Source organism: Rhinolophus sinicus, chromosome 4, assembly GCF_057876585.1.
Source record: "Rhinolophus sinicus isolate RSI-liver-muscle chromosome 4, RSI-T2T, whole genome shotgun sequence".
Lineage (NCBI taxonomy): Eukaryota > Metazoa > Chordata > Mammalia > Chiroptera > Rhinolophidae > Rhinolophus > Rhinolophus sinicus.
The window spans coordinates 69,403,464-69,417,461 of record NC_142504.1 but is presented as its reverse complement, the minus strand read 5'-3'; the positions used below and the strand labels follow the sequence as shown (position 1 = coordinate 69,417,461).

At 41.5% G+C, this 13,998-nt stretch overlaps 1 protein-coding gene across 1 annotated transcript in view; it reads right to left on the bottom strand.

The window, feature by feature from the left end:
- The window catches only part of LAMA1 (laminin subunit alpha 1), a 160,862-nt gene extending 147,100 nt beyond the window's left edge, over positions 1–13,762 (bottom strand). The window contains exon 1 of the mRNA XM_019755789.3: positions 13,416–13,762. Coding sequence (XP_019611348.3) covers positions 13,416–13,488 — 73 coding nt within the window. The 5' untranslated portion in view covers positions 13,489–13,762. The remainder of the gene's footprint in view (positions 1–13,415) is intronic.
- Between the last annotated feature and the right edge of the window lie 236 nt (positions 13,763–13,998).

Sequence of the window (13,998 nt, the reverse complement as noted above, 5' to 3'; positions counted from 1 at the left end):
ACCATACACAAAGTTAACTCAAAATGGATCACAGACCTAAATGTAAAAGCTAAACGATAAACCTTTTAGAAGAAACTATAGGAGAAAATCTTTGTGACCTTAGGTTAGGCAAAGAATTCTTAAATACCACACCAAAAGAACAATCCATAAAAGAAAAAAATTGATAAAATAGGCAATCAAAAATTTGGCACTCCAAACACACCCTTACGAAAATGAAAAGACAAGCCATAGATTGAGAGAAAATATTTTCAAATCACATTTCTGATAAAGAATTTGTATCCAGAAAATATGAAGACAAAAAAAAATTTAAAAATGAACAAAATATTTAAACAGATATTTCACCAAAGAAGATATATGAATAGCTAATAAACACATGGAATATGCTCAATATCACTAATTATTAGGGAATGCAAATTAAACTACAAGATACCACTTCACAGTCTCTAAAATGTTTATAAACAGAAAGACAGATAATATGTACTTTTGGTAAGGACGTAGAGAAACTGGAATGCTCAGACACTGCTACATTTTATAACTGTAAAATAGTGCAGCCACTTTGGAAAACAGTTAGATAGTTACATTTAAAAAGTAGCATAAGCTTACCATATGACCCGTATTCCACTCCTGGGAATTTCACTTAAGAGAAATGAAAACCTGTCTACACAGACTTGTATATGAATGTTTATAGCATTACTCCTAATAGCCCCAAATGGAAACAATCATCCTGTCCATCAACTGGTGGTTAAATAAACAAAATGTGGTGTAGCTACACCATGGAATGCTATTCAGCAATAAAGTGGAACAAAGTATAAATACATGTTATGACATAGATGAGCCTAGAAAATATTACTGAAATGAAAGAAGATAGACACAAAAGATTATATACTGTATAGGTCCACACATATGAAATTTCCAGAAAAAAACAAATCTAAAAGCATAGAAAGTAGATGATTGCTTGGGCTGAGGTGAGGGTGGGAGCGGGGACTGAGTACAAACGAGCATGAGGAAACTTCTTGAAATCTTGGCAATGTTCCATACAAGCTTGTGGTGATGATTGTACAACACTCTAAATTTACTCAAAAAATTGTTGAACTGTTCACTTCAAATTGGTAGAATTTTATGGTATGTAAATACACTCCAATAAAACTGTTAAAACGTGTTGGAGATTCTCCTCACACTTGTATGTACAGGGTATAAAATCATGTGGCCTGTAGCCTACATTCTGGAGGATGGTTACGGCACCTGAGGCTTGATCCCTAAGACGTCATATCTAGTCTGCAGTTTAGGAAGGTTTCTGCTTGCCTGACTTGATTCAAGGGAGAAGTCTGCACACCCAAAATGACAGAAAAGCGGCAACTCTATCAACTATACAGAATGTGGCCTATGACCTGTTTGGGATCTGATTGCTAATTAAGGGACACATGTTAATAATGTGTAACATGTAAGCTGGTGTTGGGTCCAAGCTATGTTCTTGTCGTCACCTAGTGATCAGATTGTAGGGGAGTAGACAATTCTCATGCACTTCAAACTTCTTCAGTGTGCTTAAAATTCAGATTATATTTAACAAAATCTTATTTTACCATTATCTACCAAAAGATCCTAAGCATTTTATATCACTAAACTGGCATGGAAGAGTTGACAACAAAAACAAAGAGATGTTTGTTTTCTTTACTAGCTATTTTCTTTAAACATTTTGGAATCATTTCAATATTGAATTTAATAATGAATTTACAGAAAACTGTCTGATGCACAAATTTTCAGGGAATATTTGACCACCGAAAATGAGGCACATCTTAATTTAGTCAATTATAAAAATTTAAAAGAAACCAAAGTTGGAAATCACTAAAGACAAGGAGATGTTATGCACATATTTCTAAAGAGAATAGGCTATTCTTTCATTCAGTAATAAGTGAGTTTTATCAAACAAAAATCCATCTGTGACATAAATTCTGTATGTCTTTGTTCTGTTCCTGAGAAGACAAAGATCGTTTAGCCCAGAATGCCCAAAGGAGAACAGCTGTTCCCCACTTAAACAAAGTGGTCCAAAAGCAAGCAGGTAGATTTCCTTAAAAAACAAACAAACAAACAAAAAAACTCTATATGAAAACTCTGTATGAAAATATAATAAGAGTTAGTCAACAAATGCCAACATGTCTGAAGTAATGCACAATGGAGTATTCTGAAATCACACTTTTAAAAGGAAACCCCATGTAGTAGAAATGTAGTGTTGGATCAGAGTTCTCTTTCTGTTTACAGTGATACTATTCTGTAGCAATAAGTGGAATTACATTGGTGTACGAGATATTCAGAACCAAAAATATCTCCCAGATCTGATGAACACACCTAGGATTCTTTGGGCACTTCTCATGCTTACTTGAGACACTGGATTGCAAGGACCACTGGTCACCAGTGTATGGAATATTCTAGAAACTTAACAACTACTTGTTGAATATGTGAGTTAATGAATTGCTGGCTTGAGATGCCTAGAAGTCGGGGGCTCAAAATCTAAAACTAAGATTTTGTTAAACATAATCTGAATTTTAAGCCTCTATTGAATCTTCATCATCAGTCAATATTATTTTAATTACAAAATATAATCCCTTTTTCTCTTTGTACTGAATTGATAGATGGACAAAAACAGCTTAATAATATGTTCAAGTTATTAAGCCCCTCCTGATTACCAGATTCTGTGGCTCTTTTCTCTCCATATTTGGATCCCACCTGCAAACACAAAAGGTATCTGGGCTTTGTGATTCTGCTGCTAGGTCGTCCCTGATCATGTGTTCTGATTTAGAATGTGAGCTAAGGACTTGGTTTCACCCTCTGCCCTCGTTTGATTACTCGGATTCTGCCTTGTTCCGCATCCTCAATTCCTATCTGGGTGACCTGCTAATGTTCTCCCAGCCTTCTGGAGCTGTCACCCCGTCTTTTCCCTGCCCACCTCTTCCCAGGAAATTATCACTGTTTAGCCACTTCCCTAATCCCAGCTGCCTGACTCTAAATCCCAAAATAATGACCACTGGATTCCCTTCTAGCCCCTGTTGCTTGTCTGCATTAGGACTTCCATTCATTCACCCAACTAATATTTACAGAATCAACACTAAATGCCAGGCATTGTGCTGGGTGTTAGAAATAAGAAAATCTCTGCCCTCAATAAGAGACAGGCAAGTTAACAAATAGTTACAAAATGATGTGCTATAAAGTCAGATGTAGAGACAAAGTGCCCTGGCTATAAGCAGGAGGAAAACCTAAATGCCTAGGTGGACAATAAGTCATAGCACCACCGGTGAAATAAAGGGCTTTCCATGTACTTGAATAGTGTGTCAAAGTTCACAGATGTGAGCCCCTATGTCACAGTGTGGGAACCACAGATAATTGAGAATGGCGAAAATAGGGTTAGCAGTGGGTGAAGAAGCTCAGTCTGAGCAGGGTCAGATCACAGAACACCTTGTAAGTCCTGCTCAGGAGAGAATGAGAAACCATGAAAGCAACTGAACAGGGATGGATGAAAACTTCACAGTCCGTTAATTCCTAGAGAACTTCGGATACCAATGGCTTTTTGAGCCTTTAGGAAACTGGTTTGTTTGGTTTTTGCCCCATCAAACTTCATCCCAGCACCTGAAGCTGGGCTGGTGCTTCCAGCAGAACCTACCCCACCCCAGGAGATGGGCCCATGTCTAGATTCTGGCTCTGTTGATCTGGGGTTAGTCAGTATAATACCTTTCCAGGTAACTTTAGCTGGGTGCTGGTCTGCAAGGTCAGTATAGGTGGTGTGTGTGTGTGTGTGTGTGTGTGTGTGTAGTGTATGTGGTATGTATGTGAAGGGGGTAAGGCGGTGTGTGTGTTGGGGATGTAGAAGAAAGAATGGCTCTTATTTTGTTGGGTGGAGCTAGAAGGAAAATAATAAGCCAAACATTGAAAATAAAAACTTCTGAAGGAGGCTAGGAAAAGCAAGTGCACAATGGATGATCAATTTAAGACAAGAGGAGAGAAGGACAGGAGCAGTAGGTCACTAAGGTCAGCTAGACTTGGGAGTCTCCAGACCTGAAAAGGTGCAGATTGGATCAGGAGAGAAGGAGGTGGCCCAGATAATCCCAGATGAAAAGGTGCCTGCGGCTTGTCCATTTAAAGGGATTGGGAAGGAGGACATGGCACCAAATAATGCCTGTATGTGGTACATACTTAATAATATTTAGATGAATTAATTAAACAATGAAAAAATAATTTGATCAACCACTCAACCCTGCAAGGCCTGATCTCATCCCAAGATATAAGGGACTCTAAATGTCACATTTGATCAGGGCTATTTGATCAAATGATCAAATGTCACATTTGATAGGGGTTACTACTAGGTACTGCACCCCCTTCCCATGCCTGCATTGCTATGTAATTGCAGTCACTGCACAGCAAAGCTAATGGAGTTAACTTAGTGTCTCCTAACCCAGGATGCACAGTGGACTAAAACCCTGGGGAGCATTTTAAAATGCAAATGACGGGGCACCACACAGACCACATAAATTATAACGTCTGGGGTAGGTCCTCTAGGAAGTGATGTAATTAAAATCCAATGTGCAATCCAGAGAGAGAACTTCTGTATTAGCTGTGCCTGTTCTAGAGCACACAGGAGAGCTAGCCAAGCAGATGAGCTGTGATTTCCCCACGAAGGAAAGGAAGCTAAGGAATTAGTATCATCTAACAAGCTGTTTGGTGTAGAAGCTGAGCCTGCAATTCCAGCTCCTGCTGAGGGCCTCTCAGCCTCTCCTCTCCTTGCCTTTCCCTGCCCCACAACTTGGTCTACTCATTTCAACACGAACTTGCATGACTGTAAGCAAGTGAGATATAGATGGTAACTTCCATCATTGTGACTTTAATCCCTCCACTCTTTCTTTGACTATTATTTCTTATGGAGAACTTTTTTTGTTTTTTTGATATATGTACTTTTCAGTTCTATGAACTTCAAAAACCAAGAATACTAAGAAATGTCTTGGAATTATAGTGAGAAAGACAGCTGAAAATGGAGTCCAAGACACACTAGACTTTGTACATCCCTGACTCAGGGTCCCAATATAGTTCAGTGCATGAATAAATGAGTGAGCAAACACAAGAAAAAAATTTTTTTTAATTGAATAGAAATGACAATCCCACAAGAAAATATTTTCTATCCCAAAAATGTATGAGCTAATTAAAACGCCAATTCCTTTAAAGAAAAGCAATGGGAGCTTCCAAAGGCATTTCACATGTTAGTGCATATCTCGAACTTTTTCCCCACCCCCAAACTTCTAGAATGAACAAAAGTGTGCTGATGAAGCCAGGAGGGAATTGTAAAGAGTTGGGAAAACTAGATTTTGTACAAAAGCAAAGATAGTGTTTGGATGAAGGGGGTCAAAAAGTACAAATTTCCAGTTATAAAATAAATAAGTCATGGGGATATAATGTACAGCATGGTGGGTATACTTAATAATACTGGACTGCATATTTGAAAGTTGTTAAGAGAATAATCTTAAAATTTATCATCACAAGAAAACAATTTTTTTGACTGGTGATGGATGCTAAGCAGACTTATTGTGGTGATCATTTCACCATATATATACAAATATCAAATCATTACATTGTACACCTGAAGTTAATATACTGTTATATGTCAATTATACCCCAGTTAAAAAAAAAAAAAAGAACGCCTGAATTAGAGGTTCAGAATAAAGGGGCTGGAAGCATAGACACTGGGAATTTTGAGGGATGGGGAAAGAGTGCTAACCTATCACAGGACACAGCAACAGGGACGGAAAGTAAGCCAAGTGGCAGAGATAGTTCTGGAAACAACTATTTAAACTAGAAACCCAAAGGGTCTGCTTGAAGACCAACTGGAAAGGTCATTACATCTCTGGATACCAAAATCGGAATAAGGTTTTTGAAACAGATTCCAGATGCCACCTAGACCTGCTGAACGGTATCCCCTTGGGTGGCATGACATGTAGGAGCCTGCAGGACCTCATGCCCTTAGGGGCTGGGCTGGGCTTGGTAAGGGTTTTATGGTTGGTGAGGCAGCCCGGCCACTTCTGGAGCATTAGTGGGTGTTACTGTCCTCCTACTGCCAAAGGCTCAGGTCTTAGGTACTAGAACCCTGTGCCCTAAGTTATCTGTGCATTGAAAGAAATGCTGGGAGCTAAGGTTTTGATCTTTAAAGGAAAAAGGCCCCTTCTTTTAGAGCTTGACTGACTACATTCAGGGCGAGCCATCTAAAAGAGGACCAGATGGCAATTCTGGCTGAAGAAGAACTCTGACTTATCACAAACTACAGCACAAATTCAGAAACAGGATAGTTGAAAAGGCCATAATAACAGGGCTGTCCGAGGGAGGTAAACTGCAGGCTGTGCAAGGGTGGTTCAGGCTAGGCTTTAGGTAAGAAATGGGGGGCGCAATTCAGGTGAAGGAGTAATGGGAACAAATCATGCAGCTGAAAAATCAATACACCACTTACAGTTAGAGAGGAAGTTGATGTTCAGGATAGAAAGGTGTAGATGAGGGATAGTTGCCTGGGACTGAATTGGGAGGGATTACAGGGGGCGGCCGCCTGTGGGCAGGAGTAGGAACCCAATGCAGCTGAGGGGTGCATTATGAAGGCAGTGCTTTAGCAGCGTTAGCCCAACTGCCATGTGAGCCTAGATTAAGGGAAAGGATGCCAGCATCAGCGACTCATTAGTAGTGGCCGGTTGTAGTAATTGAGACGGCTGGTGATCGTTTGCAGTGGTAAGAGAGAGAAACAAAAACAAATCAGGGTATGCGATGTCAGAGGGATAGTGGATGGGGGAGGGGGTTGACACAGTGTGCGGGATATAAATGATAAACATCTAACTATTACCTGTTTTGTGCACCTGAAACTAATTTTAAAAAAAGTGAATGAAGGGTGAAAAAGGAGAAGGGATTAAGATGTACAAATTACTAGTTATAAAAACAGTTACAGGATGTAAAGTACAGCATAAGGAATATAGTCAATAATATTGTAATAACTATATATGGTGTCAGATGGGAACCAGACTTATCAGGGTGATCATTTCATAACTCATATAAATATCTAATCACTATGTTGTATACCTGAAACTGATACAATATTTTTTTAATTAAAATTTATTGGGGTGACAATGGTCGACAAAATTACATAGGTTTCAAGTGTACAATTCTATATAATATTTTGTCAACTATAATTGAAAAATTAAAAAAAAAATTTAAGTGAAAAAAATCAGGGACTTATTTAAAAGAAGAAACAAAAATTCAGAAGGACAATTTGGACAAGGAGATACAAAAAATGAAAAGGAAGATGAAGCCAAGGTCACCAAAAGAATGCCATGAACTGGGAGAAATAGGGAGGGAGTCATTGGAGCAGGAAAGAATTCCTGTGCTGGAAGTGTGACAACAAAATGATCTCTTTTTGTGAGTAAAATTTTGTCATTACAAAAAGGTTTGAAAACATTTAAATGTGTGGTGTATAATAATCAGTATTATGTTGTGAGGCTTTTTTTTTTGTCCTTTCTAAATGTTCTCTTTTAACTAAAGATGATCTGCTAAACTTAAGCATCTTCTTTATTGTTGTAGAGAATTTCCTGGGGTTCTGGCAGGAAATTATGGAGCAACGGAACAAAATGCAGGAAATTCTTTAATGGAAAAAGATGGCATTTTCCATAAATACTGATTTATCTAAATTTGACATTCCCACCAACAATACAGGAGGTCTCTGGCACAAGAGTTTGAGTCATACTGCCTGCTGGGCCAACAGATCAGACTTACAGATAATTTCCGGAATGAAAAGATTCAAACTTCAAGAAAAGAACAGAAGAAATAATGCACACACATGCTGAAATCAGGATCTTGTATATTTCTATGCCAGGGTTTCTGGATTAACAATCTGAGATAAATGCTTACATAGGCAAGAATGTTATCCACCAAGCTGATTGGAATCTCACAGCCTCCATTGTCTGTCTCCTGCCCCCAAGCAAGACACAAAATCACTGGGAACAAATTAACCCAAAGAAAGCTCTCCTGATCCAGCCTTGAGAAAACAAAGACTCAAGGGGAAGAATTCTGTGCTATTAAATGGTTACTCTGGGCACTGACTGTCACCCTCAGTATAAACGGCATGAAAATGAAATGATTCAGGATAGTGTGGTGTTTCATGCTGAAATAACTCCCTGGCAGGCATGTTCCAACAGAATCCAAGTTCATGACCTTAACTAAATTACTTCTATAAAAGACTTTTTCTCCTCATTAATTTTGAAATGCATTTATTTACTCAATTGTCTATGGATACATACATATTGTAGAAATAAAACAAATACAAGAATTATTTGCAAACATGTAAATAAGCTACCTACATCTTTCCTAGGAGACTACAGTTTCTCTGGTTCATCCAAACATTTCTGCGGAATGAAACTAAAAACTTCACCTACGATTACAATCAAGAGTTCTCTCTGGTTGTCTCCAGTTAACTTTTGTATCCAAAGTGCGGGTTTAACTTTATTTGTTGGGAATTATTTAAAAAAATTAAAATTCTCTGTGTTTGCTATAGGTGTTCCAATAATAAATCATACTTATTGGTAAAATAAATAACACACTATCCTAAACGTGTAATAGAATATTTTCAAACTTGACTTCTCTATCTCCTAAAATACAGTAAAATATATATGTGTGTATATAGTGTGTATATATATATATATATATATATATATATATATATATATATATATACTGGTTAAGGAATAGCTTATTAATGCTATGGTAAACAATACTTTTAGAAACAGTACAACGTCATGAAATCAATTAATGATTGAGTTTTTAAATTACAAAAGATGTAGGAAACGTGGGTCCAATACCTTCCTGTCAAAGAACATCTTAGAAGGGACAAGTTGGAAGATGAAAAGTTTACAAGTATATACATTCATTACGTGAGGTATTACTATCCTGCCATAGGTACATTGAAAAAGTAGTGTGGGGGAGGGCAGTGGAGAGAGGAATACTGCTCCATGTTTGTCAAGAAATAATGGGTACCTCCCTTACACTATTAGGGAAGAAGTAGGTTTCATGAAGTAGTGTGCTTTTAAGAGTTACATGGAGAAACACCTATGGAAGGATACTCAAGAAAACAAAAGTAGCAGTTGCCTCAAAAGAAGGGGACAAAGCCAAGATCAACCTCTTTCTCTATATTCTGTAGTATCATTTGAATTGTATACCATGGACATGGAATACTTTTTCAAAAATATTTTTTTAAGTTACTTGATTCATGAGTAAAGGTATTAATTTCAATTTGACTCAACAAAGATAGGTGGCTATTAACTTTCAGGAACACTGCAAGCAATGAACAGGCAGATACAATAAAACAGCCCTTCAAGAAGCCCAAGCCAGGGAGAGAGGCACAGTAGCAAGCCAATAGTTTACACCATGATAAGTACAATAAGCATAACAATAGCATTAAGTGGAGAACACTGGGGTGGCAGGGAAGGGTACCTAATAAGTACTTCTGCATCCAGGGACCAGGAAGGTTTTCCAGGGTGTTAGAACAAGAATGGAAGAGACTTGTCCTGCACTTAACAGCTTGTGTGTGTGCGCGGGGAAACACTGGTGAGCTGTGAATAGGTGCAGGTGAGCCCAAGATAGTGCCCCTCAACTCTGGGACAACAGGTGAGCTGGGGGCCAAGCCTCCTTGGTTTACTCCAATGTAATGCACACCAGTGTCATTTTGCACACGCACGTTATGAAGTGAAGGGCTTGGAAGGTGTTAGTCCAACATAGGGTGGTGTTTCTAGAAAAATCACAGTGGTAGCAGTACTGAGGGAGAAGAGGGAAGGAAAGGGGCCCAATGAAGGAACCATCACAGTATTTCATGGGAAAGGGAAACAACTGTCAAGCCTAGTCAGCAGTGGGGACAAAAAATGAGAGACAGATTGTAACGATGAGGATGTAAACTCAAGAAGTCTTAATGACCAAATGAATGTGGGCAATAAGAGGGACGAGTGTCTAGGACAGTGAGCATGCAGAACAGACGTAACAGTAAGAGCCATCATCAGAGATTGCATGGCTATGATACCAGGACATGCCCAACACTGTGCCAGTGTTTTTCATGTGCTATTTAATCACATTAATCCCATCCATTTTATAGACAGGAATATTGAGATTTTAAGAATTCAGAGATATAAAAAAACTTAACCAATATCATAGCTCATCAAAGTGACAGGTCTGGTACTTGGGCCCAAGACTATTTGATATTAGGTTGTTGCAAAAGTAATTGCAGTTTAAAAGGTAAAAATAATTGCAAAAACTGCAATTACTTTTGCACCAACCAAATACCAAATCCAGAGTCCAAATGTCTAAATAATTATATATCCCAGAGAATACAGCTTGGAAGAAGGCTTCCCCAACAGTTCTGTGAAAAATAGTAATACTGTAATGATGCTTATAAATAATGTTTTTTGAGGGCTAACCCTGTATTAGGCACTATTCTAAGCACTTTTCTTGCATTGTTTCATTTCATCATTAACAGCCTCTTCCAGAGAGGCACCATTATTTTCCCATTTTACAGATGGTGAAACTAAGGCACAAAGAAGTGAAGTAATTTGCCCAATTTCTCACAGCTAGTAAGGCCAGAGAATAAAACACCTAAAGCGCAAGAATTTCACTTGTCATTTCCCAATAAAAACTTTCTGTAGATGTTAATGAATATCCATAGAACTTTATGAATGAATTATTATAAAATGGTAGGTATCTCAATTTACCTTGAAACAAGTGGTTGTATAAACATTGTATCGTACTCTCAGAGCAATTCTAAGAATGGCACGAGATGCTACAGAACAGTGTATATGTTTATTTCATATCCTTGTCGCATGTGAATTCTCGATTATACTAAATTAACTACAGATGTAGGCTTTATTCTTAACGTCTGGAAAAGAGGAAGGGAAAAAGGAGTGGACCAAAGTCCAGGAGATGTGAGAGGTGGGCAGTAATGTTTTTATCATACATATCCTTGTTTACAACTGCTAAAATCAATATTGTTTTTATTGGCCCTTACTTGAGGAATATGACTACAGAAAGATGTTGGGAATTATTTAAAAAAATTAAAATTCCCTGTGTCTGGCTATTAACTTTCAGGAACACTGCAAGCAATGAACAGGCAGATATAATAAAACAGCCCTTCAAGAAGCCCAAGCCAGGGAGAGAGGCACAGTAGCAGGCCAATTTGAAAATCTATTCAGGCACACACACTTTACTGGTGAGTGCATGCGTGCTAAATATGAATACTATGTCATTTAAGAGAATGAAGTAAGATTTCTTCTGTTCATAGCATACTTTTCCCCCTAAATTTGGAACTGTCTATTGGTTACTTGGGGAGGGGTGAGGCAAAAGGACAGTTTAAAACAAAAGAGTTGATGAGCCAACCTGTGAAGCAACTATAATTCTATGTAATTGCGAGCTATGGACTTAACACAACATTATTTTTAAAAACACACCACCTCTAATAATATACTCAGATATAGCTTACTTTAAACAGGTTACATTTCAAAGGAAATTGAGCCATTGGGTCATATACTGTGTGTCGTAAAGTAATCCCGAGAGGCTGCAGAAATGATAGAGGACTGCTAATAATCTGAATGCTACTAGATAGTGATCATTTTCAAAAAGTATAAGCACCAGACTGCAGCAAAGATTATACATGTCAGGATCCTTTTATTATGTTATGACCAAATTATACCATCTCACTAATTCATGCTGTTTACATGGGGCACAGATTATTTTTGAAAACTCAAAACTCCTTCAATGAGCTTGTTAGGAAGGGTGATGGTTGAGGGCTTGGGGACTGGAAGGTGGTGTGAAAGATTCAAAGACTGCAGCTGTGGGTGGTTTTCCACAGCATCTTAAAGCAGGAAAGCCCCATGCAGTCCCACTTTCTCCAAACACCATTCATAACCACAGCCCAGGCCAAATGCTGAGCCCGCGAGGGGCATGGAAAACATTCAGGGCATCTCCTCAGTCTAGGACTTTCAATTTCTTATAACAATAAAGTTGAGTCAAGCTGCTCTCTCCATCCTGTGGGAAACTAGGATGGGTTCACTTTCTGCAACCTAGAAAAAATGAGTTCAGCTTGCAGTGTCAAAGCCTTCTCTCCCTCAGGCCGGCTCCTTTTTTTCCATGGATAGCTATGCAAATTCCCTATCCCTGCTCTAGCTTTGAGCAAGCAGACGTCCGAGCTATTCAAAGCTGGGCTGCCAGCTCCGGTCCAGTGCTTTCATCATGAATGCTTGAATGAATGAGATGGCCTCGTTTCTGCAGTTACCAACTCAGCACAAATCCTAAACGCACATTTTTCCCACGACCGTATTTCGCATTCCGCCTACCTACTTTTGACCTATACTTTTTTCTTTAAATTTAATGAAATGTCTATGTGTGGGCATATGCTCATGGTCATGTTGTATGCATTGCTTTCAACAAATATTTGTGGCCTTGTAGCCAATAAGCAGCGACACTGGGAAGACTTAACCCCATGGGTAGAGTGGGGAATGGGATTGTCCCCAGAAAGGAAAGAGGGTTTCTCTATTTCTCTTGGCGTTGGCAGGAGCTTTGAAAATTCGCTTCGGGTTTCTATTCTTCCGAAACGTCACCACGAAAGTCAGTGTACCCGTGAGGCGACAAGCACGCGAAATCCGCCCTTCGCAGCGGGCTCCCTCACCCCGCAGTTAACAAACACGGTCTGAACCTGTGCGGGGAGCGAGCCACCGGGGTTTGGCTACCTCCGGGACTGCACAAAGGCTCATCTGTGCCCCGAACGCGGTCTCCGGGGGCCGCGCGAGCCGGTACCTCTGCTCGGAACAGCTGGCCAGGGGCGCGCTTCTCACTGTGGTCTCCTCCCCACCCCGGCCGTGAGGGACCCCGAGGAGCCCGCCCTTTCCCGGCCACGGATGAGAGGGCCGTCCACCGCGGGACAATGAGGGAGATCCGGGAAAACGCCTTTCTCATTCATTCCCCGCGCGCGACCTGCAGCCCGGCACCTCTGCCCGCCGCCCGACCTGCCAGCCAGAGCCTGGGGACTGAAAGCCCGGGACTGCGGCGGGACCCGCGCAACCTCCACTTGCCCCTGAACTGCTGTATTCAACGGCGTTCCTGGCTCTCAAACACCAGAGAGTGGCACCCCCAGAGCCCGAAGAGTTTAAAGCCCAAGGCTGGGATGAGAAGGCTACGTCCGTCCCTGGTGGGGTCCCCAAGCCCTACCCCGCCGCGCGGATACACTCTTTCCAGGAGCCGAGCGGAAGACCCACGTGTCGGATCCCCCAGTCGGAGGCGAACGCGGATGCGCACATCGACCTAAGAAGCGGCAAAGCGTAGGGCTTTGTCCCGCAGCAGCCCTGCCAGCAGAGGAACAGGGGACTGGGGCTCACCTCTCTGCTGGCACCGCGCGACGACCCAGAGCACAGAGGCCAGGAGCGCGACGCCAGTGCCGCCGCCTCGCATCTCGCCGTCGTTGCGACTCGCTGGCTCCGGGAAGAAAGCCGCGGCCAGGCGCGAGGACTCTCCGCACAGCACAAGTCTGCTGCTGCTCCCCGGGGCACTCGCCTCGCGCCCGCCAGCCTCTCGGACACACCCCTCCCGACCTCCGCGGCGCCCGGCCCCTCCCAGCCCGGGCCTGGGACGCGAAGACCCCACCCCCAGGGAGGCCGGGGTGACCCGCCCGCTGCGACGCGCGGGGACCACCGCTCCCGGGCCAAGCTCAGACAGTCCCCCAACTCCGGGTGGGATGGGGTGGGGGGTGTTGGCTTGCTGCCGCCGCAGGGACCGAGTTGTGGGGTGGGCGGAGAGAGTGGACTGAGAAAGGAGGAGAAACTCTGCTGAAGTTAGTCCAGGCGGGTGCATTCTGAGAAAGTATTTGCCCTGTTGACCCTTCCCGCCCCACTGAGGCTCTGCAGCCCCCGTTGGGGCCCTGGAGCCGGGACTACGCGTCGCTGCCGATGCCGGCTGCTCCTT